Source organism: Phalacrocorax aristotelis, chromosome W (assembly GCF_949628215.1).
Source record: "Phalacrocorax aristotelis chromosome W, bGulAri2.1, whole genome shotgun sequence".
In the NCBI taxonomy this organism is placed as follows: Eukaryota; Metazoa; Chordata; class Aves; order Suliformes; family Phalacrocoracidae; genus Phalacrocorax; species Phalacrocorax aristotelis.
The window spans coordinates 16720634-16747417 of NC_134310.1; the positions used below are offsets into that span (position 1 = coordinate 16720634).

The window sequence follows — 26784 nt, forward strand, 5'->3', positions numbered from 1 at the left end:
TACATTTGAAGAATCCCAGATTCTGGAAGAAGTAGAGAATGCTGTGACCCCCTTGGTATGGGCAGATGGAGTGCCTGGACAATCTAAATTAGCAGAACCAGTGAGGGTGAGTTTGGAGCCAGAAGCAAAGCTGGTAAGACAAAAACAATACCCAATCAAATGGGAGGCCCGAAAAGGATTAGAAGGGGTGATTACAAGATTTTTAGAGTATGGATTATTGATAGAATGTGAATCAGAATATAATACTCCTATATTGCCAGTAAAGAAATCTGGAGGTAGAGAATATCAAATAGTCCAGGATTTAAGGGCTATAAATCAAATTGTACAGGACATACATCCAGTAGTAGCAAATCCATATACGTTGTTAACAACCTTAAAGGAGGAACATAAATGGTTTACCATACTAGATTTGAAGGATGCCTTTTTCTGCATACCTCTAGATAAAGACAGCCAGAATATATTTGCTTTTGAATGGGAAAGTCCTACTACAGGACGAAAAACTCAGTTAACGTGGACTGTGTTACCACAAGGATTTAAAAATAGTCTCACAATATTTGGAAATCAGTTGGTGAAAGAATTAGAACTCTGGAAGAAGCAAAATCAAGGAGGAGGTGTGTTATTGCAGTATGTTGATGATATCTTAGTGGTGGCAGAAAGTAAAGAAAAATGTTTTGAAATGTCTATTAATCTATTGAACTTTTTGTGCCAAGGAGGATACAGAGTTTCTAAAAGCAAGGCTCAAATCGGAAAGGAAGCAGTGAATTATTTAGGATTCCAAATATCCCAAGGGCAAAGACAATTGGACAATGAAAGAAAAGAAGCTATTTTCCAAATCCCTGAACCAAGCAGCCCAAAGGAATTGAGAACCTTTTTAGGAATGATTGGATGGTGCCGACTTTGGATTTTGAATTATGGACTGTATGTAAAACCATTATATGAGGCATTGAAAGAATCAAAGGATAAATATTTAACCTGGATACCCGAATGCCAAACAGCATTCAAAGAACTTAAAAGAGCCTTGATGATGGCCTCTGCATTAGGCCTACCTGATTTAACTAAACCTTTTGAGTTGTTTGTCCATGAAAGACAACATTTAGCACTTGGAGTGCTGACACAATGACTGGGAACCTGGAAGAGACCTGTGGGCTACTTCGCCAAACAACTTGATAATGTGAGTAAAGGATGGCCTGGATGTTTACGGGCAGTGGCAGCAACAGTATTGCTGATCCAGGAAGCCTGAAAGTTAACAATGGGGCAAAAGATTACAGTATATGTCCCGCATATGGTGGTGGCTGTATTAGAACAAAAGGGGGGTCATTGGCTATCTCCTAGCAGAATGTTGAAATATCAAGTTGTTCTGTTAGAACAAGATGATGTGGAATTGAAGACTACTGCTATAGTGAATCCTGCTATGTTTTTAACAACAGAAAATCTTATGGACAATTTAGAACATGATTGCTTGCTAACTGTTGAACAAGTTTATTCCAGCAGGCTTGATTTAAAAGATGAACCTTTGTCCAATCCTGACCTGGAGTTTTTTATGGATGGAAGCAGTTTTATGCAAGAAGGGAGACAGATGGCTGGATATGCTGTTGTTACTACCACTGAGGTATTGGAATCCGGAACACTCCCGACAAATACTTCAGCACAGAAAGTGGAGTTGGTGGCATTAACACAAGCTCTGAAAAAGGCGGAAGGAAAAAGAGTAAACATATGGACTGACTCTAAGTATGCATTTGGTATAATCCATGCCCATGGAGCCATATGGAAAGAAAGAGGATTGTTGTCTGCTCAAGGATCACCGATAAAATACAAGGAAGAAATACTCCGACTTTTGGAAGCTGTGCAGAAACCAAAGGAAGTGGTGATAATGCATTGTAAAGCTCATCAGTTCGGACAAACAGCTGTGAACATAGGTAACTGATTGGCAGATAAAGCTGTAAAGGAGGCTGCAGAAAAAGGTATTCTCACATTAGTACCGGTAAAACAACTGGAAATTCCAAATTTAAAACTTAAGTATAATAAATTGGATTAACAATTGGCAGAACAATTAAAGGCTTCACAGAATAAAGAAGGATGGTGGGTAACACCAGAAAGACAGGTAATTGTAACTCCCCAAGTTATGGTAGAGTTAGCAAAAGAAAAACATGATCAAACACATTGGGGAATCGATGCTATGGTGTCTAGTTTAAAATCCTCTGTATTATGTATAGGAATGATAGGGATAATTAAATCAGTAATAGCAAAATGTCCAATTTGTCTCAAAAATAACCCTTTACAGCAGATAAAAGCACCTTTAGGGGTAACTAAGCAGGGCAATTCTCCAGAAGACTACTGGCAAATTGATTTTTCCAAGTTACCTAGACAAAATGGATACAGGTATTTATTGGTATTAGTTGAATAACTTTTCTGGATGGCCTGAAGCTTTTCCATGTCGCACCAAGAAAGCAAGGGAAGTAGTGAAAATACTGTTAAAAGAAATAATACCGAGATTTGGGGTACCATTGGGTATGTCCTCAGATAGAAGACCACATTTCATAGCAGAAATAGTTCAACAAGTAAGTAAAATTTTGGGAATAAAATGGGACTTACATACTCCCTGGAGACCACAGTCAAGTGGAAAGATTGAAAGAATGAATCAGACCCTAAAGAGACAAATTAGTGAAATATGTCAAGAAGTGTCCATGAAATGGCCACAAGTTTTGCCATTAGCACTTCTGAGAATTAGAGTCCAACCAAAATCTAAAAGTGGTATTAAGTCCATATGAAATTTTGTATGGGAAACCATACCAAACTTCTAAAATTCCAGGTAAAATAAAAATCACAGGGGAAACAGATTTAAAACTGTATTTGATTTCTCTAGGAAAGACTCTTGATGCTCTCCGAAAATATATTGTGCTGACCAGATCACTTGCTTTGGACACACCAGTTCACCAATATCAACTGGGTGACCTTGTGTACATAAAAACTTGGAACTCTGAACCCTTACAAGAGAAGTGGAAAGGACCTTTCCAAGTGTTGTTAACAACTTACACTGCAATCAAGGTAGAAGGAAGTGAACCTTGGATACATTATACGCGCGTGAAGAGAGCACCATCATGGAAAATCGTCGATAGAGACCCTGAGACTGCTAAATTGACTCTAAAATATGTATAAGTTTTATTGTACATGGGTGTTTGTTTTGATGTGGAAGATTTGTTACAGGAAAAGGGGAAGTAGATGTAGAATATCAAGAAAAGGTAGTTACCTTTACAAGATGACAGGGAAATGGATGCTGATCATGTTGATGATCAGAACTGTAGATACACAGGATTCAGAAATCTCAACTGTAGAACAAATGGTCAAAATCCCACAGAAAATCCCAGAGGAAAATTTGATGATTGGATTGATAAAAGGGTTTGCTAATTTGCAAAATGTAACCCAAATTACTGCATGTCTTCCAATTCCGAGAGCTGTAGGAGAATCAATTCCATGGGGAATTTTGACTACAAATTTGAACAAGACAAAACCTGATAATGACAGTATGTACTGTGAACAAGTTCCCAAAATTGAATGGGTAGATAAAATAACACCTACACCAAAACAAAAAACTGTAAGGAATAAAGAAGAGTGTGATAAGTTAGGAGTAAAATCCCACCCTTATCCTCAATATAAGCCAAAAGGTTATTATAACCCTTGGAGACCCGGACCAGGTGGAGTCTGTCTCTATCTTGAGTCAATTAAAACAAATGTTAGCCGGATGATAATGGAATGGAAATGTAGAAAAGATAATCAGACCAAACAGAAAGAAGAAACATGGGAGTCAATTTGGTCAATGGCCATTCTATCCCGATTCCAATATATGGCAAATGCCTCTTGGTGTTTTGCTTGGGATGGAATGACCCTCGAAAATTCTCTAGCAGTAAAGGACAAAGAGACTACATCTCGAGAAAAGGAAATTACGGTACCCTGGTGGAGCTGTGAGGAGATACACAATTGCAGTACAGTTGATAGAGCAGTTCAAGACATCCCACCTTTGGCAGCAGCATTAAAATACGGCTGCTTGTGTAGAGAGTTGAAAAACCATTTAAATTTAACTGATTTATATGAACCTAAGAAAGGAACAATATTAAGTTATGAGAAATCTACAATTCCTAGTCCAGGACATTTAGTTTGGGCAATGAGTGATAGAACTTGGACCACACATTTGCAGTTAGATGGGAAAATTAATCAGATTACATTGGGAATGCCTATATTATGTCCCATTTGGAAAAAGGCCCCCTTTAAAGGAAACTTAGAAAGTTTAAAACTTAAACGAGTCAAGAGGTCCCAAATTGAAGATGAAGATAGGAATGAACCATCAACTGGGGTAAAGATTGGTTGGGCTTTAGAATCGTTGTTAGCTCCATTGTCTACATACAGAAATAGAGCTTGGCTGTATAAATTGACAGGGCAAGTTGAACGGCTAGCAAATGTCACAAGAAAAGGATTTAAACAACGGAATTTGCAGCTACAAGTGACCTCTAGGATGACATTGCAAAATAGAATGGCCTTAGATATGCTCATGTTAAAGGAACGTGGGATTTGTGGATATTTGAAAGATAGGATAGATCATTGTTGTACACATATTCCAAATGTTACACAAGATGTAGAGCATGATTTGGAATTATTAGATCAGATAGAAAAAGATACACAAGAAATTCAACATGACATGCAGGAAAATTGGCTTGACAAAATTTTTAACGGATTAGGATGGAATTTGAGTTCTTGGGTAAAATCTTTGATAAATGCTGGTATCCTTTTGTTGATAATGTTTTGGGTAATAATGCTAGTATACTACTTTTTGAAAAAAGAAATCGAAAGAAAGATAGGATGTTTTGTTATGGAAGTATTGAAAGAGTGATTATTTCAAAACTTCCAAAGGGGGGAAATGTAACCAAAGTGATGAAATTAGTCAACCAGGGATGTTGCTGGGAACATATGGGAACATGGAGTATACAAATCAGTGTATCTGTTGATCTGTATTTTAGTATCTAGGTAATCATTTATGTGATCAAAACAATAGACAATGTGTTTTTGTCAGTAGAGGAATGTATTTCTGTCAGAAAAGGATGACAAAGTGTGGTTTCGTGTAGCGGACTGAGAAAACTGGCCAGGCCAGGACTGCCAAGATTAAGAGCCAAGAAGGTAAAAGGTAATTCCGGCAGGGAGAGATCACGACCACCGATTCATAGACTACCGACCCAAGTAACACCACCTACTCAAAAGACAACAATGGAAAAGGACAACTGGGCCTGCGCAGTAATTTACATATGGAGCGAGCAAGTTTGTACCAATCACTAAAAAGAATGCTATTGAATATGTATGGATAAAATGAATATGTATATTTTTGATCTATAAATCATATGAGAAGGGTGTGTAAGGTATGCATGCTTGGAGCAGCGATCCCCCGTGCATCCAGCGCTGCAATAAAGAATTCCTGCTCTTTAATACTAAATTGGTGTTAAAAAGTTATTTCTGATTTTACTGCGTTTTTTCAGTAACAAACCCATGAGTTTCCTCACTTTTACCCTTCTGATTCTCTCCCCTGTCCCACTGTGGGGGAGTGAGCGAGTGGCTGCGTGATGCTTGGTTGCTGACTGGGGCTAAACGACAACAGTCCTTTTTGGCACCCAACGTGGGGCTCGACGGTTGAGATAATGACAGATTTCACTGGAATGCGCTAGATGATTGAATTTATAGTGGTTATTGCTGTACAGCTATTAATTGGCAGGCTTCTGTGCTTGCTAGGGGACTTGCTTGCCTTACTGTATATACATACACTGTATGCCTTAAAGTCTAGTGCTCATTAGTGGCTGCTTTTTGCTTTTGATTCTTGCCGTACTGCTTATATACTTTGCTGTGCCTGGAAGCATTCTGAAAACAGCAATGGCCAAGTGCCTGGGCTGGCAGATGGCCAGGGCACCGCTGCTGTTTCTCTGCTACTGTACTGGACAGGCTGGAACTCCAGTGCGAATTCGAGTCGAAGGGACTGTGACCCGTGGATGAGTCCATGTGGAAGCAGGATACCCCGAAGCTTCTGTGGCTGTGTATAAGGCCATGCCTGAGCAGGTATATCTCAAAGCATCTGTGGCCTTGGTTATGCCTGTGCCACAGCAGGTATACCTCTGAGGCAATTGTGACTCAAGGATAGATCCATACTGGAGAAGGTACACCTCGAAGTGTCTGTGGCTGTAAATAAGTCCGTGCTGCAGCAGGTACACCTTGAAGCATCAGTGGCTGTGCATGAGGTCATGCTGTAGCACCTCAAAGTGCATGGCCATGGATAAGCCCACAACAGAGCATGTTTACTTCTGGACGGACTGCAGCCATGGGCAAGGCTGTGTTGGAGCAGGCTTACTTCTGGAGGGACTGCAGCTGTGGGTAAGGCCACAGTGGAACAGGTATATCCCTGAAAGCATTGTGCCCCATGGAGAAGGCCATGCTGGAACAGGTACACCTCAAAGCGACTGCGGCTGTGGATAAGTTTATGCCACAGCAGGAGTAACCCTGGAGAGACTGTGGCTCCTGGGTAAGGCTCCACTTGGAGCAGGTACAACCCTAAAGGACTGCAATCTGTGGATAAGTCCAAGCCAGAGCAGGGGCAAGGGGAGGAGTTCATTACAGTGTTAAACCTGATAGTCTGGTCCAAAGGGGCCAGGGGTGGAGATTGTAATGGATATACCTTTAAATTGTTGTAACCTGTAAGTAGCATGTTATAGAAATTACTACAGCAGGAACCACCTCAACCAATGGAGGACAAGCCTTAGAAACAGCAGTGCAAGTGCAACAGTGACCTGACCTGAGATGGCTTTGGTGCCCAATAACTCCACGCAACACACCATCTCTCCTGTCCTGAGTGACCACCAGAACAGATGGACCCCAAAGTCATGGACTGAATTAACTCAATGGACATTTCTGGATATTTTAAAGACATTTTACAGGGAAGGTCCATAGACTAAGGGAATCATATCTGTGTATTGTATCAAAGGATGGGAAGGGGGGTGGTGATTAATGAGATTGTGCTGGATAGTGTGGAACATGAGCATGACGTAAATGGTATGGAATAGGGGCTGGATACTGTCCTGGTTTTGGCTGTGATAGAGTTAATGTTGTTCGTAGTAGCTAGTATGGGGCTATGTTTTTGTTTTATGCTGAAAACAGTGTTGATAACACAGAGATGTTTGAGTTGTTGCTAAGTAGCACTCACACTAGTCAAGGACTTTTTCAGCTTCCCATGCTCTGCCGGGTGCACAAGAAACTGGGGGGAGACACAGCCGGGACAGATGACCCAAACTGGCCAAACGGATATTCCATACCATATGACATCATGCTCAGTAGATAAAGCTGGGGGAAGAAGAAGGAAGCGAGGGAAATTTGGAGTGATGGCATTTGTCTTCCCAAGTAACCGTTACGCATGATAGAGCCCTGCTTTCCTGGAGACGGCTGAACACCTGCCTGCCGATGGGTAGTGGTGAATGAATTCCTTGCTTTGCTTTGCTTGCACGCATGGCTTTTTCTTTACCTGTTAAGCTGTCTTTGTCCCAGCCCATTAGTTTTGTCACTTTTGCTCTTCCAATTCTCTCCCCCATCCCACTGGGGGAGTGAGCGAGCAGCTGCGTGTTGCTTGGTTGCTGACTGGGGCTAAACCACGACACTTACATATATGTCTTTTAACTTTTGTAATTCAGGTGTCCTTTTGGAAGAGATTTCTCTTAGGTGTCTTCATTGGTTTTTGTTGGTTTTTTTTTCTTGTTTCTACCATCTCCTTTTCATGTCATGACAGATACAAAGACCACTTTTGGGACTAGGGCCTTCTGATGGCAGATGATGTTCAAGCATGTATGTGGCAAGGACTTCGAATTTAAAAAATGTAAACTCTAGAAAACTTCACAAGAATCTCTGTCTGCTGAACAACCAAAGATAATATTTATGTAAGGGAAACACACTAATTGCTACCAAGTGCTAATTAATAACTCAAGAAATGAGGGAGATAGATCGTTAATTGCAAATGTTATTAAAGGCAGAATTTATCTCGCACGTCAACTTCTGCTTGAAGATGTAGAATTTTTTATAAGCTAGTCAGCTAGGTTTTCTTTACAGTGAGAGAGTGTGTGAGGGAGGTTGTCTTGGTTTTGGCTGGGATAGTTAATTTTCTTCATAGTACCTAGTATGGCTATGTTTTGGATTTGTGCTGGAAATAGTGTTGATAATATATGGATGTTTTAGTTACTGCTGAGCAGTCAGGGACCATGGTCTAGCAGAAAGCACCTGGAGAGTCTTGATGTCGACCTCTGAGGGTTTGGAGCCAGGGATATAGGGGATCTGAAGCCCATTACACTCCAACTGAAAAAGAGATATTGGCAGCATATGAAGGGCTTGGAACTGCTTCAGAAGTGGTTGGTACCAAAGCACAGCTCCTCCTGGCACCCCGACTGCCAGTGCTGGGCTGGATGTTCAAAGGAAAGATTCCCCTCTACAAATCATGCAAGAGATGCTACATGGAGTAAATGGGTCGCACTGATCACCCAGCGAGCTCGAATGGGAAACCCCGATCGCCCAGGAATTCTGTAAGTGATCATGGACTGGCCAGAGGGCTGAAACTTTAGAGTGTCACCAGAGAAGGTGATGTGTGCTGAAGAGGCCCCACTGTAAAATGCATCACTAGAAAATGAAAAGCAGTATGGCCTGTTTACAGATCGATCCTGTCATATTGTGGGAAAACATCGGAGGTGGAAAGCAGCTGTATGGAGTCCTACACGACAAGACGCAGAAACTGCTGAAGAAAAAGGTGAATCAATTCAGTTTGCAGAAGTGAAAGCCATCTAGCTGGCTTTAGATATTGCTGAAAGACAAAAATGGCCAGCCTCATGGATGGTGGCAAATGCCCTGGGGGGGTGGTTACACCAATGGAAGTAGAGCAAGTGGCAGCACAGAGGCAAACCCATCTGGGTTGCCACATTGTGGCAAGATATGGCTGCCCAGGTAGAGAACATGGTTGTGAATGTATGTCATGTGGATGCTCCCATATCCAAGAGTCATGCCACTGAAGAACATCGAAATAACCAGCAGGTAGATCAGGCTGCCAAGACTGAAGTGGCTGAGGTGGATCTGGACTGGCAAGTGTGAATTATTTATAGCTTGTTCGGCTCATGATACATCAGGATATCTAGGAAGGGATATAACATACAAATGGGCTCGTGATGAAGGGGTGGACTTGACTGTTAATGCAATAGCACAGATTACCCATGAATGTGAAACATGCACCATAATCAAACAAGCCAATCAAACCCTTTTTGTTGTAGAGGACAATGGCTGAAATATCAATATGGGGAAGCCAGGCAAATTGATTATATCACTCTTACAATGCTTACAATGGTGGACGCGACTACTGGATGGTTGGAAACATACCCTGTGACCGATGTCACTGCCTCGAATTCGATCCTGGGCCTTGAAAAGCAACTGTTATGGCGACACGGCACCCCTGAAAGAATTGAATCAGACAACAGGACTCATTTCCAAAACAACCTCATAAACACCTAGGCCAAGGAGCATGGCACTGAATGGGTATATCGAATCCCCTATCATGCACCAGCTTCTGGGAAAGTTGAAAGATACAATGGGCTGTTAAAACCTACACTGAGAGCAATGGATGCTGGGACGTTCAAGCACTGGAATACACATTTAGCAGAAGCTACCTGGCTAGTCAACACTAGAGGATCTACCAGTCACCCTGTCCATGCCCAATCAAAACCCCTGCGCACTGTGGAAGGAGATAAGGTCCCCACAGCACATATAAGGAACTGGCTGGGAAAAACAGACTGGATTATTCCTTCCTCAGGAAAGGGCAAACCTATTAGTGGGATTGTTTTTGCTCAAGGACCCGGGCGCACTTAGTGGGTAATGCAGGAGGATGGGGAAGTCCAATATGTACTTCAAGGTGACTTAATCCTGGGTGAAAATGATCCATGATTTGAGTTGTATGATGGCAGTGTTACATGATGCTGTATGTCACCACTGCTGTGGCTGCATACATCAGAGGTATTATAGCAGGAACCTCTCGCTGTTTGCCAAGCTAGGGGCAAGAGGAAGAATTCATTGCAATGTTAAAATTTATCATAGAGTCATAGAATCATTAAGGTTGGAAAAGACTTATAGGATCAAGTCCATCAACACAACGCTACCATGTCTCGTAAACCATGCCCTAAAGTGCCACATCTACACATCCTTTAAATACCTTCAGGGATGGTGACTCCACCACATAGAATCATAGAATGGTTTGGGTTGGAAGGGACCTTTAGAGGTCATCTAGTCCAACCACCCTGCAGTGAGCAGGGACATCTGCAACTAGATCAGATTGGTCAGAGCCCCATCCAACCTGACCTTGAATGTTCCTAGGGATGGGGAATCTACCACCACTCTGGGCAACCTGGTCCAGTGCTTCACCACCCTCATAGTAAAAATTTTTTTCCTTATATCCAGTCTAAATCTACCCTCCTTTAGTTTAAAACCATTACCCCTTGTCCTGTCACAACAGGCCTTGCAAAAGAGATTGCCCCCATCTTTCCTATAGTCCCCCTTTAAGTACTGGAAGGCTGCAATAACGTCTCCCCGCAGCCTTCTCTTCTCCAGGATGAACAACCCCAACTCTCTCAGCCTGTCCTCATAGGAGAGGTGCTCCAACCCTCGGATCATTTTTGTGGCCCTCCTCTGGACCTGCTCCAACAGGTCCACGTCCTTTCTGTGCTGAGGTCTCCAGAGCTGGATGCAGTACTCCGGGTGGGGTCTCACCAGAGCAGACTAGAGGGGCAGAATCACCTCCCTTGACCTGCTGGCCACGCTTCTTTTGATGCAGCCCAGGATACGGTTGGCCTTCAGGGCTGCAAGTGCACATTGTTGGCTCATGTCCAGCTTTTCATTCACCAGTACCCCCAAACCCTTCTCTGCAGGGCTGCTCTCAATCTCTTCATGCCCCAGCCTGTATTGATATCAGGGTGTGCACCAACCCAGGTGCAGGACCTTGCACTTGGCTTTGTTGAACCTCATGAGGTTCTCACAGGCCCACCTCTCCAGCTTGTCCAGGTCTCTCTGGATGACATCCCATCCTTCTGGTGTGTCAACTGCACCACTCAGCTTGGTGTCATCTGCAAACTTGCTGAGGGTGCACTCAATCCCACTGTCTATGCCACTGATGAAGGTATTAAATACTACCGGTCCCAGTACAGACCCCTGAGGGGCACTACTTGTCACTGATTTCCATCTGGACATCAAGCCATTGACCTCTACCCTCTGGATGTGACCATCCACCCAGTTCCTTATCCACCAAACAGTCCACTCATCAAATCCATATCTCTCCAGTTTAGAGAGAAGGATGCTGTGGGGGACTGTGTCAAAGGCCTTACAGAAGTCCAGACAGATGACATCCATAGCACTTCCCTTGTCCACTGATGGAGTCAGTCCATCACAGAAGGCCGCTAGGTTGGTCAGGCAGGACTTGCCCTTGGTGAAGACATGCTGGCTGTTTCAAACCACCTCCCTGTCCTCCATGTGCCTTAGCATAGCTTCTGGGAGGATCTGTTCCATGATCTTCCCAGGCACAGAGGTGAGGCTGACAGGTCGATAGTTCCCTGGTTCCTCCTTTCTACCCTTTTTAAAGATGGGCACAATGTTTCCCTTCTTCCAGTCCCCAGGGACTTCACATGACTGCCACGACTTCTCAAATATCACGGAGAGTGGCTTAGCGACTACATCAGCCAATTCCCTCAGGACTCTGGGATGCATCTCATCAGGACCCATAGACTTGTGTATATCCAGGTTCCTCAGGCGGCCATGAACCTGATCTTCCCTTACAGTGGGAGGGGCTTTATCCCCCGGTCTCCATCCTGCAGTCCATCGGCTTGTGAGGGGTGAGGAGAGGGGTTACCAGTGAAGACTGAGGCAAAAATGTTGTGGATTATCTCAGCCTTCTCCTCGTCTTTTGATACAAGGCCACCATTCTTGTTCATCAGGGTGCGTATACTTTCTTTGACTTTCCTTTTCTTGTTGATGTACCTGTAAAAGTCTTTCTTGTTATTGTTTGCATCCCTTGACAAATCCAGCTCCAGCCGTGCCTTGGCCCTCCTGAACCCACACCTACACAACCAGGCAGCGTCCCTATACTCTTCCCAGGATACCTGTCCCTGCTTCCACTGCCTGTGCAGTTCCCTCCTGCACTTTAGTTTGACCAGCATGTCTTGACTCATCCATGCTGGTCTCTTCTCTTGCTTGCCTGATTTCTTACACCTGGGAACTGAGAGCTCTTGCGCTGTATGGAACGTGTCCTTAATTATCTGCCAGCTCTCTTCTGTTCCCTTGTCCCTGAGGACCGTTTCCCAGGAGGTCCTGCTGACTAACTCCTTGAAGAGCTGGAAATCTGCTTTCCTAAAATTTAGCGTCTTTACTATACTCCTAGCTTTTCCCGTATCCCTCAGGATTGTGAACTCCAACAGTGTGTGATCACTGCAACCCAGGCTGCCTCCAGTCTTGACGTCATCAATGAGCTCACTTGCATTGGTGACCGTCAGGTCTAGTATTGCATCCCCTTGGGTAGGGCTGTCTATTATCTGGCTCAAAAAGTTATCCTCAATGCATTCTAGGAATCTCCTGGATTGCCTACACCTCACCGTGCTACTTTTCCAGCAAATGTCGGGGTGGTTGAAGTCCCCCAGTAGGATGAGAGCCTGCAAGTACGAAGCCTCCTGGAGTTGGAGGAAGAACGCTTCGTGAGTAGGCTCCCCTTGATCAGGTGGCCTGTAGTAGACACCAAGCACAAGGTTCCCTTTGTTGCCTCTGTCTCTGATTCTTACCCATAAGCTTTTGACCTGCTCGTGGTTATTCTTCAGGGACAGCTCTTCACACTGTATCAATTTTTTTATGTAGAGAGCAACCTCTTCTCTGGGAAGCCTGTTCCAATGCCTGAAAACTATTTCAGTGAAGAAATTTTTCCTAATATCCAGTCTAAACCTACCCTGATGCAGCTTGAATCTGTTTCCTCTCATTCTATCACTAGTAACATGGGAGAAGAGAATGAAACCCACCTCGCTACAACCTCCTTTCAGGTAGTTGCAGAGAGCGATAAGGTCTCCCCTCAGCCTCCTCTTCTCCAGGCTGAACAACCCCAGCTCCCTCAGCTGCTCTTCATAAGACTTGCTCTCCAGACCCTTCACCAGCTTTTTTATCCTTCTCTGGACACGCTCCAGCAACTCAATGTCCTTCTTGTACTGAGGGGCCCAAAAATGAACACAATATTCAAGGCGTGGCTTCACCAATGCTGAGTACAGGGGCGCGATCACTGCCTTACTCCTGCTGGCCACACTATACCTGATACAAGCTAGGATGCTGTTGGCCTTCTTGGCCACCTGGGCACATTGCTGGCTCACGTTCAGCCAGCTGTCAACCAGCACCCCCAGGTCCTTTGCTGCCAGGCAGCTCTCCAGCCATCCTCCCCAAGCCTGCAGCACTGCATGGGGTTGTTGTGGCCCAAGTGTAGGACCCAGCAATTGGTCTTGTTGAACCCCATACACTTTGCCTTGGCCCATCGATCCAGCCTGTCCAGATCCCTCTGTAGAGCCTTCCTACCCTCAAGCAGATCAATCCTCCCACGTAACTTGTTGTCTCGAGGGTGCACTCGATCCCATCATCCAGATCATTGATCAAGATATTAAACAAGACTGGCCCCAACACTGAGCCCTGGGGAACCCTGCTCATGACTGGCTGCCAACTGGATTTAGCTCTGTTCACCACAACTCTCTGTGCTTGGCCGTCCAGAAAGTTTTTTACCCAGTGAAGAGTACACCTGTCCAAGCCATGAGCTGCCGGCTTCTCTAGAAGGATGCTGTGGGAGACAGTGTCAAAGGCTTTGCTAACATCCAGGTAGATAACAGCCACAGCTTTTCCCTCATCCACTAGGCGGGTCACCTGGTCATAGAAGGTTGGTCAGGCAGGACCTGCCTTTCATGAAACCATGCTGGATGTGCCTGAACCCCTAGTTGTCCTGCACATGCCTAGTGAGCTCACTCAAGATGTATCACTCCATAATTTTCCCCCATACCAAGGTCAGTCTGACTGGCCTGTAGTTCCCTGGATCCTCCTTCTGGCCCTTCTTGCAGATGGGTGTCACATCAGCCAGCCTCCAGTCATCTGGGACCTCCCCTGTTAACCAGGACTGCTGATAAATGATGGAGAGTGGCTTGGTGAGCACTTCCGCCAGCTCCATCAGTACCCTTGGGTGGATCCCATCTGGCCCCATAGACTTGTGAGTGTCCAGGTGGCTCAGCAGGTCGTAAACTGCTTCCTCCTGGATTATGGGGGGTTTATTCAGCTCCCCGTCCTTGCCTTCCAGATCAAGGGGCTGAATACCCATGGGATATTGCCTAGTCCAAAGCAACCATGGGTGGAGAATGTAATGTGGAGAATTACCTTTAAATTGTTGTAACCCATGATTTGGATTGCATGTTATAGGAACCACCTGAACCAATGGAGGACAAGCCTTACAAGAAGCAGTGCAAGTGTAGCAGTGACCCTATCTGTGCTGGCTTTGGTGCCCAATAACTCCACGCAACACACCACCTCTCCTGTCCTGAGCAACCAGTATAACAGATGGAGCCCAAAGTCATAGACCAAATGAACTCAATCAACATTTTATGGATATTTATGGACATTTCACAAACATTTCACAAGGGAAGGGGTGGTTAATAAGGATGTATTGGGTAGTGTGGGACCTGAGCATGATGTAAACAGTATGGAATAAGATTTTGGCTGGATTAGAGTTCATTTTCTTCATAGTAGCTAGTATGGGGCTATGTTTTGGATTTGTGCTGGAAATAGTGATCATAATACAGGGACGTTTTAGTTATTGCTGAGCAGTGCTTACACAGAGTCAAAGCCTTTTCTGCTTCTCACACCACCCCACCAGCAAGTAGGCTGGTGGTGCATAAGAAGTTGGGAGGGGACACAGTTGGGAGAACTGACCAAACTGACCAAAGGGATATCCCATACCATATGATGTCATGCTCAGCAATAAAACTAGGAGAGATGTTGGGGAGGGGCACTGCTCGGGGACTAGCTGGGCATCAGTCAGTTGGTGGAGAGCAGTTTTCATTTGCATCACTTATCTTTCTTGAGGTTTATTTTTTTCTCTCTGTTTTTTTCCCCCCTTCTTCTCCTTACACATTTTTTAATTATTAAACTGTTTTTATCTCAACCCACAGGTTTTCTCACTTTTACCCTTCCAGTTCTCTCCTCCATCCCACTGGGCAGGAGGGGAGTGAATGAGCGGCTGTGTGTTGCTTGGTTGCTCGCTGGGGTTAAACTATGACAGGGGTGTGCGCAGAGGGACTGTGGTGATTCGCTCAGATTTGATGCAGAATTTGTAGAGAGCTACAGATAGGTTAGATGAATCCAACCCTGTATGGCCTGGAAGAAGCAATTTAAAATCTTCTATCTCTGCAGAAAATGTAACTGCCAGCCTAAGGGAACAACCCCCTGGGAAAGAAGAGGTATTGTCTACATTTATTTAGCATGAATCTAGACTCCTTTTTGATCAAGTATTGTTCATGTAATGTTTTAATATTTAACCTAAGCTTAGGGACAGGATATCTTGGCCATCAGCATTATCCATTTATTTGAGGACAAATGTTCCTTTTGGAAGAAAATAAAGGAGAGTTGGCAAGAGAAAAGAGCCTTGAGCTGTCCTTAGGTGACATGCAACCATATGTGAATAAAAAGGGTAAACACATGATGCCACTCACATGGGAGCTGAGGCATTAGTAGAAATGATAAAAACATACACAATAGGCATTAATATGCTAAAAATCACCAAAAATATTACAAAAGGAATGTGAGACTTGCTTAAGAAATAATCCAGAAATTCAAAGGAGACCCTTACCAGGAGAGGTGAAAAAAGGTTCTGTACCTGGGAGTTATTGGCAAACTGATTTTTCAGAATTACCAAAGTGTAAAGGATATAAGTATTTATTGGTAATTGTTGATACCTTTTCAGGCTGGTCGGAGGCTTTCCCGTGTCACACCAACAAAGCCAGAGAGGTAGTAAAAGTGCTTTTAAAATAAATAATACTTAGATTTGGAGTCCCTGAGGGATTTTCATCAGACAGAGGACCCCATTTTTGTAGCAGAAATTATCCAAGAAGTTTCAAAATTTTTGCAGATTAAGTAGGATTTGCACACTCCATGGAGACCACAATCTAGTGGGAAAGTAGAAAGGATGAATCAAACAATTAAACACCAAATTAGAAAATTATGTCAAGAAGCCCAAATGAAATGGACCGAGGTTTTACCCTTGGCATTACTTAGAATCAGAATAACACTGCAGACACAAGAAAAAGTTAGCCTGTTTGAGACAGTGTATGGAAGACCTTATGTTGTAAACTTAACAGGGAAAGACAATCAGATGCACCTGAATAGAGATCAGATTCTAAGAGACTACTTAATTTCTCTGGGCAAGGTTATTAACTCTCTCCATAGGTATATTCTGGTTAAAGCTCATGTACCTTTAGACTCGCCAGTGCGCCCCGGAGATTCAGTACATCTACAGCTGTGGAAAGATGAACCACTTGCAGAGAAGTGGAAAGGACCTTACCAGTTGCTGCTGACTACAAATACTGCAGTAAAGCTCCAGGGAATCGAGTCCTGGATCCATTACCCTAGAATAAAAAAAATATCTTCACCTCTATAGACTTCCACACCAAAGAGACCCTTGAAATTAAAGCTAAGTCATATCCAGTATTGAATTATTCAAATAAGATTGTATCCAGGGAAAATAGTTTTGTATGATATTGGAAAATTATTTGTGAAACTAATAATGAAATGGTTGATTGTTGTAGGTGTTCTGATAATTTGGACGGGAAAAAGTGATTCACAGATTATGCTACGACAGTGGGACAGAAATAAAAATCTATGGGAATTACTAGCCCGAGAGGTAACCAATAGATCCTCCTTTAGTACTGGATCTGGGAATTCAGTAGGAGATATGTATAGTTCATGCCTGATAGGAGTTCCCACTCCCCTAGAACTCCAGCAAATATAACTGGAGGCCCTTGCTCTATAGGAAGATTGGCCCCTTACTTTTAAATAAGAAAGATTTACAACATGAATCGAGAAAAGCAGAGATGTTTCTCAGCAACCTAATGACTGTGATTCACAAATCGGTTTATATAGTCCAAGTGAAATCACGGCAGCTGCTATTCTCACCCCTGGAGTCAGGGTAGCTATGAATTACTGTATTCTAAAATGAATGGCTTGTGCACTGGTAAAAGACATAAACTTTACCTCACAGGCCTTGGCAGCATTGGTATTGAATTATCTCTCAGATAATTCATAGTTACTAGAAAAGAAAATACAACAAATGAGAAAATTTTGGCTGGCTAAAGCAACTCATCATAATTACACTGAATGCCTTCTTTGCTTTGGTCTTTACTGCTAAGGCTGGCCCTCAGGCATCTCAGCCCCCAGAAGAGAGAGAGAAAATCTGCAGAAAGGAAGACTTCCCCTTCGTTGAGAAGGATTGGGTCAGAGATCACCTAGGCAAACTGGATCCTCACAAAACCATGGGCCCCGATGGGATGCACCCATGAGTGCTGAGGGAGCTGGCGGATGTTCTTGCCAAGCCACTCCCCATCATCTTTGAAAGGTCGTGGAGGACAGGAGAGGTGCCCGATGACTGGAGGACAGCAAATGTCACTCCAGTCTTCAAAAAGGGCAAGAAGGAGGACCCGGGGAACTATAGGCCAGTCAGCCTCACCTCCGTTCCCAGACAGGTGATGGAGCAGTTTATCCTGGAGGTCATCTCCAGGCATGTAGGGGAAAAGAAGGTTATCAGAAATAGTCAACATGGATTCACCAAGGGAAGATCATGCTTGACCAACCTGATAGCCTTCTATGATGGCGTGACTGGCTGGATTGATGAAGGGAGAGCAGTGGATGTTGTCTATCTCGACTTCAGTAAGGCATTTGACAGTGTCTCCCATAGCCTTCTCACAGGCAAGCTAATGAAGTGTGGGTTGGATGAGAGGACAGTGAGGTGGATAGAGAACTGGTTCAACAACAGAACTCAGAGGGTCGTGATCAACGGGGCAGAGTCTGGATGGAGGCCTGTCACTAGTGGTATTCCCCAGGGGTCTGGGCTGGGTCCAGTCCTGTTCAACATATTCACCAATGACCTGGACGATGGGATAGAGTGTAACCTCAGCAAGTTCACTGATGATACCAAGCTGGGAGGAGTGGCTGATACACCAGGAGGCTGTGCTGCCATCCAGTGAGACCTGGACAGGCTGGAGAGCTGGGACGAGGGGAACCTGATGAAATTCAACAAGAGCAAGTGCAAGGTCCTGCACCTGGGGAGGAACAACCCCATGCACTAGTACAGGCTGGGGGCCGAACTACTGGAAAGCAGCTCTGTTGAGAAGGACCTGGGAGTGCTAGTGGACAGCAAATTGACCCTGAGCCAGCAATGTGCCCTTGTGGCCAAGAAGGCCAACAATATCCTGGGCTGCATGAAAAGGAGTGTGGCCAGCAGATCAAGAGAGGTTATCTTCCCCCTCTACTCTGCCCTAGTGAGACCACATTTGGAGTACTGTGTACAGTTCTGCCCCCCCCCCCAGTTTAAGAAGGACGTGGAACTGCTTGAGCAAGTCCAGAGGAGAGCTATGAAGATGATCAGGGGGCTGGAGCATCTCCCATATGAGGAAAGGCTGAGAGACCTGGGTTTGTTTAGCCTGGAGAAGAGAAGACTGAGGGGGGATTTCATCAATACCTATAAATATCTGAAGGGTGGGTGTCAGGATGATGGGACTAGACTCTTTTCATTAGTTCCCAATGATAGGCCAAGGGGCAATGGGCACAAGTTGGAACACAGGAAGTTCCACCTGAATATGAGGAAAACTTCTTTACTGTGAGGGTGACAGGGCAGTAGAACAGGCTGCCCAGGGAGGTTGTGGAGTCTCCTTTTGTGGAGACATTCAAAACCTGCCTGGACACAGTCCTGTGCACTCTGCTCTAGGTGTACCTGCTCAAGCAGTGGGGGTTGGACAAGATAATCTCCAGAGGTCCCTTCCAACCCCTACCATTCTGTGATTCTGTGAATATGCCAACTATTTTAAATATGGAACTAGAATGATTTTGGAAAAGGATTGTGTGACATATTTTCCTTTCACAACAAAGATCTGGATTCAGTGATACAGACAATCCATCACAGACCTGTTAATCTTATGATACATAATTTGTTAAAAAAAATAAACCCTCACATATCTTTCCAAAAGTACAGATGTCATTCTGTGCTCTGTTGGGAGTTATATATACATGTATTTACTACTCCTCCTCCAATAGCAGAGGACACTAAAATGCATTACTTGGTATTACTGAAAATTACACGGGTTTCATCACACATCAGACCATTCCTCTTTTATTGTTACTTTTGTATTTTCCCTGTTTATGCTTTCTTCTCTCTGAATTTTTCAACTTCCTTCTTCTCCTCTGTTTTTTTTGTTTCCTCCTCTTTTCTGTAGAAGATACCAGCCAACTCATAAGAAGAATGTCCTTGAGTAGATGAAGCACGAGCATCACCCAACAGAAGACAGTCAGATTTATATTCTGGTTAAGCAGCTACCTCTGTTATAGCGAGATGAATGCTGCCTTCCTCCCACACAAGTACCTTGCCAAAGAAAATTCCAACTGCTTCCACACAAAACATAGCATTTAAAAAAAAAACCAAACTGGAATACAAACTAAATTTTTAACAAATGAGATTTTTTAATGGCTTGTATGTCATATTTCAGCTTCCTCACCTCAAATGCAAACCATATTAACCAAGGATGCTACTTCACAGAATGAAATAGAGGAGCTCTCACTTCACTGGTGGCTTTCAGTGGTGTCATCTGCACAGATACCTGGTTAGCAAGTAGGGGAAGCAGAAAAAAACTTTCACCCAGGACTATTCTAGTCTAGCCACTCTATTTTAAAGAATGACAGAAGACTATGAGTTTCTGTCAAGAGTTAAGGACAGAATTTTACTCTTTGACATCCTTGTGTGGCAGTGACTCTGACAGACTGGTTGACAATATTGTAAACATCCTAATTTCTTTGTATTGATGTAATACAAATTTCATTCTCCTAGGTCAAATGAGATTAAAAGTTACATAATAGAATCAGAAAGAGCATGTCAACACAGAAAGAGCAAAGACATTAAAGTTTTCCATATCATGAAGAAACACTTGAACGCTTACCTCCCTAAGAGGATCATTGAGCTCACTGAGAATGTTTTCTTCATCAAAGATCTTGCCTTGGTAGCGGTGCTCATAGTAATCATGGATCTTCTGGCGCATGTCAGCAGGTAACTTGTGGAATGACATGTACTGTTCCACTTGTTTGTACTGTCAGAAGAATAAAAGAAACAATCAGAAAAAACCAACCCACTTTTTTACTATTAAAGGCACCTACAAAATGAAAATTTATTCATGTATCCACTGAAGCTTTATATATTTTATAAAGATAACATTTTATACATGTCAGAGGACCGTCACACAAATATTAGTGTGCTGGTTTTGGCTGAGAAAGAGTTGATTCTCTTCACTGTAGCACCTGTAGTAGTCAGGGACCTTTCCAGCCTCCCATGCTCTGCCACATGGGCAAGAGACCAGGAGGGGCGGGGCCACAGCCAAGACAGCTGCCCCAAACTGGCCAATGGGATATTCCGTACCATATGACACCATGACCAGTATATTAACCAGGGCAGTTGGTGCGCAGGAGCAGTAGTTGCGGCTTGGGGAGTGGCGCCATCAGGTCAACGGGTGGTGAGCAGCTGCGTCACGTGTGGTTTGTTTTAGTTATTCATTCCCCCTTCCCCCACCCACCCTGGGTTTTGCGACTCTCATTGTTTTCCTTTCCACTGCATTATTATTACTGTTGTTGTTGTTTGTTTTATTTTAATAATTAAACTGTTCTTATCTCAACCTACGAGCTTTATGCTTCTGATTCTCTCCCCCATCCCGCCAGTGGGGGAGTGAGCAAGTGGCTGTGTGGGGCTGAGATGCCACCTAAACCAACGCAGTCTATTTTGGCGCCCAACATGGGGCTCAGAGCGTTTGAAAGAATAACAGCTGCTGGTCACAGCACCATGTTTTCAATTTTGAGTTCGCGTTAAAGATTGGTGTTGGTTTGTCTAGTCTGCTGTGTTCTGCCGTGATTAGTGATGTTTTGCCTGAGAGATTTGTTAAGCAAACTCATTGGCAGTAATGTCCTGGAGAGGGGACAAGGCACCAACAGTGGTGGAGGTGATTGATAAACTCCGGGATTATGAAGCAAATATCTCTTCCTTGCTAGTCTCTGCTGTGGAGAAACTATCCCGAGAGGTCCAGCAACTCAAAGAAGATATGTCCTACTCCCCACCTCTACAGAGTAGTGTCTCAGCTGTTAGGAATAAGCATCCTTTTGCTCAAAGGAGAGGATACACACCATGGGCCACCCTATGGTAATACCAGCACGACCATGGAGAGGACATGAGGAGGTGGGATGGAAAACCTACTTTGACCCTAGAGGCATGGGTACGTGAACTGCAAGGGAAAAAAATCAGTGAGGGGGGTTCTTCCAGGAAAGTTGCTGCTCAAGTTTCCAGTGAGCAGGTCCCCAGACAGAGGAGTAGAAATGCTGATTTTATTTCTGAGCTTAATAGAGAGACTCTTGAGTCACATTTACAGGAAGTGAATTGCGAATGCCATGATCAGGACTGGAGGGGCCCTGCCTCCAGCCAGGTGGAGGAAAGGGATAATTGGGTTTATTAGACTGTGTGGATCCGATGGCCTGGCACGTCAGACCCACAAGAGTATAAAGCTTTACAGAGAAGGTCCATAAACTAAGGGAATGATGTCTGTGTATTATGTCAAAGGATGGGAAGGGGAGGGGTCGTGGATGGTAAGGTTGGATAGGATGGTATGGGGCCTGGGCATGGTGTAAATGGTATGGAATAAAGGGTGGAGAATGTGCTGGTTTTGGCTGAGAAAGTTAATTATCTTCATTGTAGCGCCTGTAGTAGTCAGGGACCTTTCCAGCTTCCCATATTCTGCCAGGTGCGCAAGAAGATGGTATGGGAGGGGGCACAGCCAAGATAGCTGATACTTGGAGGAAGTATGTTGTCACCCTGGCAATTCTAGGGACACACAACTCACTGCAATGTGCTGAGGCCTGGCCCATGCCTACCAAGCCCTGTTCAACTCTATTCAGTACCTCCAAGGGGAAGAGAAGGCCTCTGGATCTAAAAAGAGAAAGACAAAGGAAATAACAAGCATTGTGGCTACTCAAACCCCCACAATCGGTGCTGCATCTACTCCAACCCTGGAGAAAAGCACTGCAGTCACTCAAACCCCAACAACAATCACTACAGCAGAACGTGAGAATCAACTCATGCTGGTATCAGTCACCACTACACACAAGAAGAAATCTTGGAAGAGAAAGCTTAGAAAGAGATGACGGAGGAGCAGGGTCATCATGAGGAGACGTGGAGGAAGAGGCAGAAATTGTAAACGAGATGGAAACCACTTGATCCCTATCCTTGCATGAGCTATGAGATATACGAAAAGATTTCGGCCATCTTCTAGGTGAGCACATTGTCACCTGGCTGCTCCGATGCTGGGATAATGGGGCCAGTAGCCTGGAATTAGAGGGGAAAGAAGCCAAACAACTGGGATCCCTTTCTGGGGAAGGGGGTGTTGACAGAGTGATTGGAAAATGGACAAGGGACACAAGCCCTCAGGCTCTGGAGGTGACTCCTGTTCAGTGTGAAAGAAAGGTATCCCTTCAAGGAAGTTGTTATATATTGCCCAGGAAAATGGACCACCATGGAGAAAGGTATCCAGTATCTGAGGGAATTAGCCCTGCTTGAGGTGATTTATGGTGACCTGGACGATCAACAGTCATCCAAAGATCCAGATGAAGCCCAGTGTACAGGACCCATGTAGCGTAAGTTTGTACGAAGCAAACCATCGTCGCATGTAAACTCATTGGCAGTAATGTCCTGGAAAGATGAAGGGGCACCAGTGGTGGGGGATATGTCTAGCAGACTCTGGGGTTACAAAGCAAATACCTCTTCCTCCCTCATCTCAGCAGTGGAGAAACTGTCCCAGCTCAAAGAGGCTATATCCTATTCCCCACCTGTACAGACCAGTATCTCAGCCGTTAGCAGTAAGCATCCCACTGCTCAAGTGGTTACTCTATGGTTTTACCTGTGTGATCACAAAGAGGACATGAGTTCCATGGAAAAAGAGTCATTCATTGGGGTAATTCCAGGAAATGTGCTGCTCCACTTTCCAGTGAGAAGTTCCCCAGATAGAGGAGTAGAAATGCATATTTTATTTCTGACCTTCATAACAGGAATTTTTGATTCAAAGCTGCAAGACGTCAGTATCTAATACTATGATCAGGACTGGAGGGGCCCAGCCTCCAGCTAGATGGAGGAAAGGGATAACTGGGCTTACTGGACTGTGTGGATGCGATAGCCTGGCACGTCCGACCCACAGGAGTATAAGGCTTTAGTGGACACTGGTGCACAGTGCACCCTAATGCCACCAAACTATATAGGGGCAGAACCCATCACTATTGCTGGAGTGACAGGGGGATCCCAAGAGCTAACTGTATTGGAGGCCAAAGTGAGCCTAACCGGGAATGAGTGGCAAAAGCACCCCATTGTGACTGGCCCAGAGGCTCCGTGCATCCTTGGCATAGACTACCTCAGGAGAGGGTCTTTCAAGGACCCAAAAGGGTACAAGTGGGATTTTGGAGTAGCTGCCTTGGAGGTGGAGGAAACTAAACAGCTATCTGCCTTGCCTGGCCTCTCAAAGGACCCTTCTGTTGTGGGATTGCTAAGGGTCAAAGAACAACAGGTGCCGATTGCCACCACAACAGTGCATAGGCGGCAATATCGCACCAACAGAGACTCTCTGATTCCCATCCATGAGCTCTTTCACCAACTGAGAAGCCAAGGAGTCATCAGTAAGACCCACTCACCCTTTAACAGTCCCATATGGCCAGTGCGGAAGTCTAATGGAGAGTGGAGACTAACAGTAGACTATCGTGGCCTGAATGAAGCCACTCAGCCACTGAGTGCTGCTGTACCAGACATGCTAGAACTTCAATATGAACTGGAGTCAAAAGTGGTATGCCACAATTGATATGGCTAATGCATTCTTATCAATCCCTCTGGTAGCAGAGTGCAGGCCACAGTTTGCTTTCACATGGAAGGGCATCCAGTACACCTGGGTTCGACTGTCCCAGGGGTGGAAACCCAGCCCTACCATTTGCCATGGACTGATTCAGATTGCACTGGAACAGGGAGAAGCTCCAGAATACCTTCAATACATTAATGACATCATTGCGTGGGGCAACACAGCAGAAGAAGTTTTTGAAGAGAGGAGAGAAAATAGTCCAAATCCTTCTGAAAGCTGGTTTTGCCATAAAACAAAGTAAGGTGAAGGGACCCGCACAAGACATCCAGTTCTTAAGAATCAAATGGCAAGATGGACGTCGTCAGATCCCAATGGATGTGATCAACAAAATAGCAGCCATGTCTCCACCAACTAGCAAAAAGGAAACACAAGCTTTCTTGGGCGTTGTGGGTTTTTGGAGAATGCATATCCAAATTACAGTCTGATCATCAGCCCTCTCTATCAAGTGACCCGGAAGAAGAATGATTTCAAATGGGGCCCTGAGCAACAACAAGCCTTTGAACAGATTAAACAAGGGATAGGTCATGCAGTAGCCCTTGGGCCAGTCTAGGCAGGACAGGATGTAAAGAATGTGGTCTACACAGCAGCCGGGGAGAATGGTCCTACCCAGAGGCTCTTGCAGAAAGCACCAGGGGAGACCCAGGGTCGACCTCTTGGGTTTTGGAGTCGGGGATACGGAGGGTATGAAGCCCGCTATACTCCAACTGAAAAAGAGATATTGGCAGCATATGAAGGGGTTCGAGCTGCTTCAGAAGTGGTTGGTACTGAGGCACAGCTGCTCCTGGCACCCCGACTGCCGGTGCTGCACTGAGTGTTCAAAGGGAGGGTCCCCTCTACACATCATGCAACTGATGCTACATGGAGTAAATGGGTTGCACTGATCACCCAGCGGGCTCGAATAGGAAACCCCAGTCGCCCAGGAATCTTGGAAGTGATCATGGACTGGCCAGAAGGCAAAGATTTTGGTTTATCGCCAGAGGAGGAGGTGGCATGTGCTGAAGAAGCCCCACTGTATAACATGCTGCCAGAAAATGAGAAGCAATATGCCCTGTTCACTGATGGGTCCTGTCACCTTGTGGGAAAGCACCGGAGATGGAAGGCTGCTGTATGGAGTCCTACACGACAAGTAGCAGAAACTGCTGAAGGAAAAGGTGAATCGAGCCAGTTTGCAGAGGTAAAGGCCATCCAGCTGGCCTTAGACATTGCTGAATGAGAAAAGTAGCCAGTGCTCTATCTATATACTGACTCCTGGATGGTGGCAAATGCCCTGTGGGGCTGGCTGCAGCAGTGGAAGCAGAGCACCTGGCAGCGCAGAGGCAAACCCATCTGGGCTGCCACATTGTGGCAAGATATTGCTGCCCGGCTAGAGAACCTGGTTGTGAAGGTACATCTTGTGGATGCTCACGTCCCCAAGAGTCGGGCCATTGAAGACCATTGAAACAACCAGCAGGTAGATCAGGCTGCCAAGATTGAAGTGGCTCAGGTTGATCTAGACTGGCAGCGTAAGGATGGCAACTCAGGCCATCAAGGGAGAGATGCAACATACAGATGGGCTTGTGATCAAGGGGTGGACTTGACCATGGACAGTATTGCACAGGTTATCCATGAATGTAAAATATGCTCTGCAGTCAAGCAAGCCAAGCGGTTAAAGCCTCTGTGGTATGGCGGATGATGGTTGAAATATAAATATGGAGAGGCCTGGCATATTGATTATATCACACTCCCACAAACCTACCAAGGCAAGCACCATGTGCTTAAAATGGTGGAAGCAACCGTTGGATGAATGGAAACATATCCTGTGCCCCATGCCACAGTCCAGAACACTATCCTGGGCCTTTAAAACAAGACCTATGGGAACATGGCACCCCAGAAAGAATTAAGTCAGATAACAGGACTCATTTCTGAAACTGCCTCATAGGCAGCTGGGCCAAAGAGCACGGCATTGAGTGGGTATATCACATCCCCTATCATGCATCAGCCTCTGGGAAAATTGAACAATACAATGGATGGTTAAAGACTGCACTGGGAGCAATGGGTCGTGGGACATTTAAACACTGGCATACACATTTAGCAAAAGCCACCTTGTTAGTCAACACAAGGGGGTTGGTCAATCAGAACTCTTACGTACTGTGGAAGGGGATAAAGTCCCCGTAGTGCATGTAAAAAAATATCCTGTGGAAAACAGTCCAGGTTATTCCTGTCTCGGGCAAAGGCAAACCCATCTGTGGGCTTGTTTTTGCTGAAGTTCCTGGGTGCACTTGGTGGTGATGTGGGAGGATGGAGGAGTCCGATGTGTGCCTCAAGGGGATTTGATTTTGGATTAAAATAGGCAATTAACTGAAAGGTATAATGCTAATTTCTATATAATATTGTATGTCAGCTCTTCTGTGATTGCTGTATGCCATATCAATGATATCACAGTAGGAATTTACCAGTTCACAGAGAATGTATTTGATGAAAGCGAGCAAAGTGCAGCAGTGATAGAACAAGGACTGACAGT

The 26784-nt window shown here is 44.8% G+C and overlaps 1 protein-coding gene across 1 annotated transcript in view; it reads right to left on the minus strand.

Annotated features, from left to right (window-relative positions):
* Window positions 1-26784, minus strand: part of LOC142049882 (potassium/sodium hyperpolarization-activated cyclic nucleotide-gated channel 1-like) — a 307027-nt gene that overhangs the window by 59997 nt on the left and 220246 nt on the right. The window contains exon 5 of the mRNA XM_075078045.1: window positions 20295-20441. Within this exon, the coding sequence (XP_074934146.1) occupies window positions 20295-20441 (147 nt within the window). The remainder of the gene's footprint in view (window positions 1-20294; window positions 20442-26784) is intronic.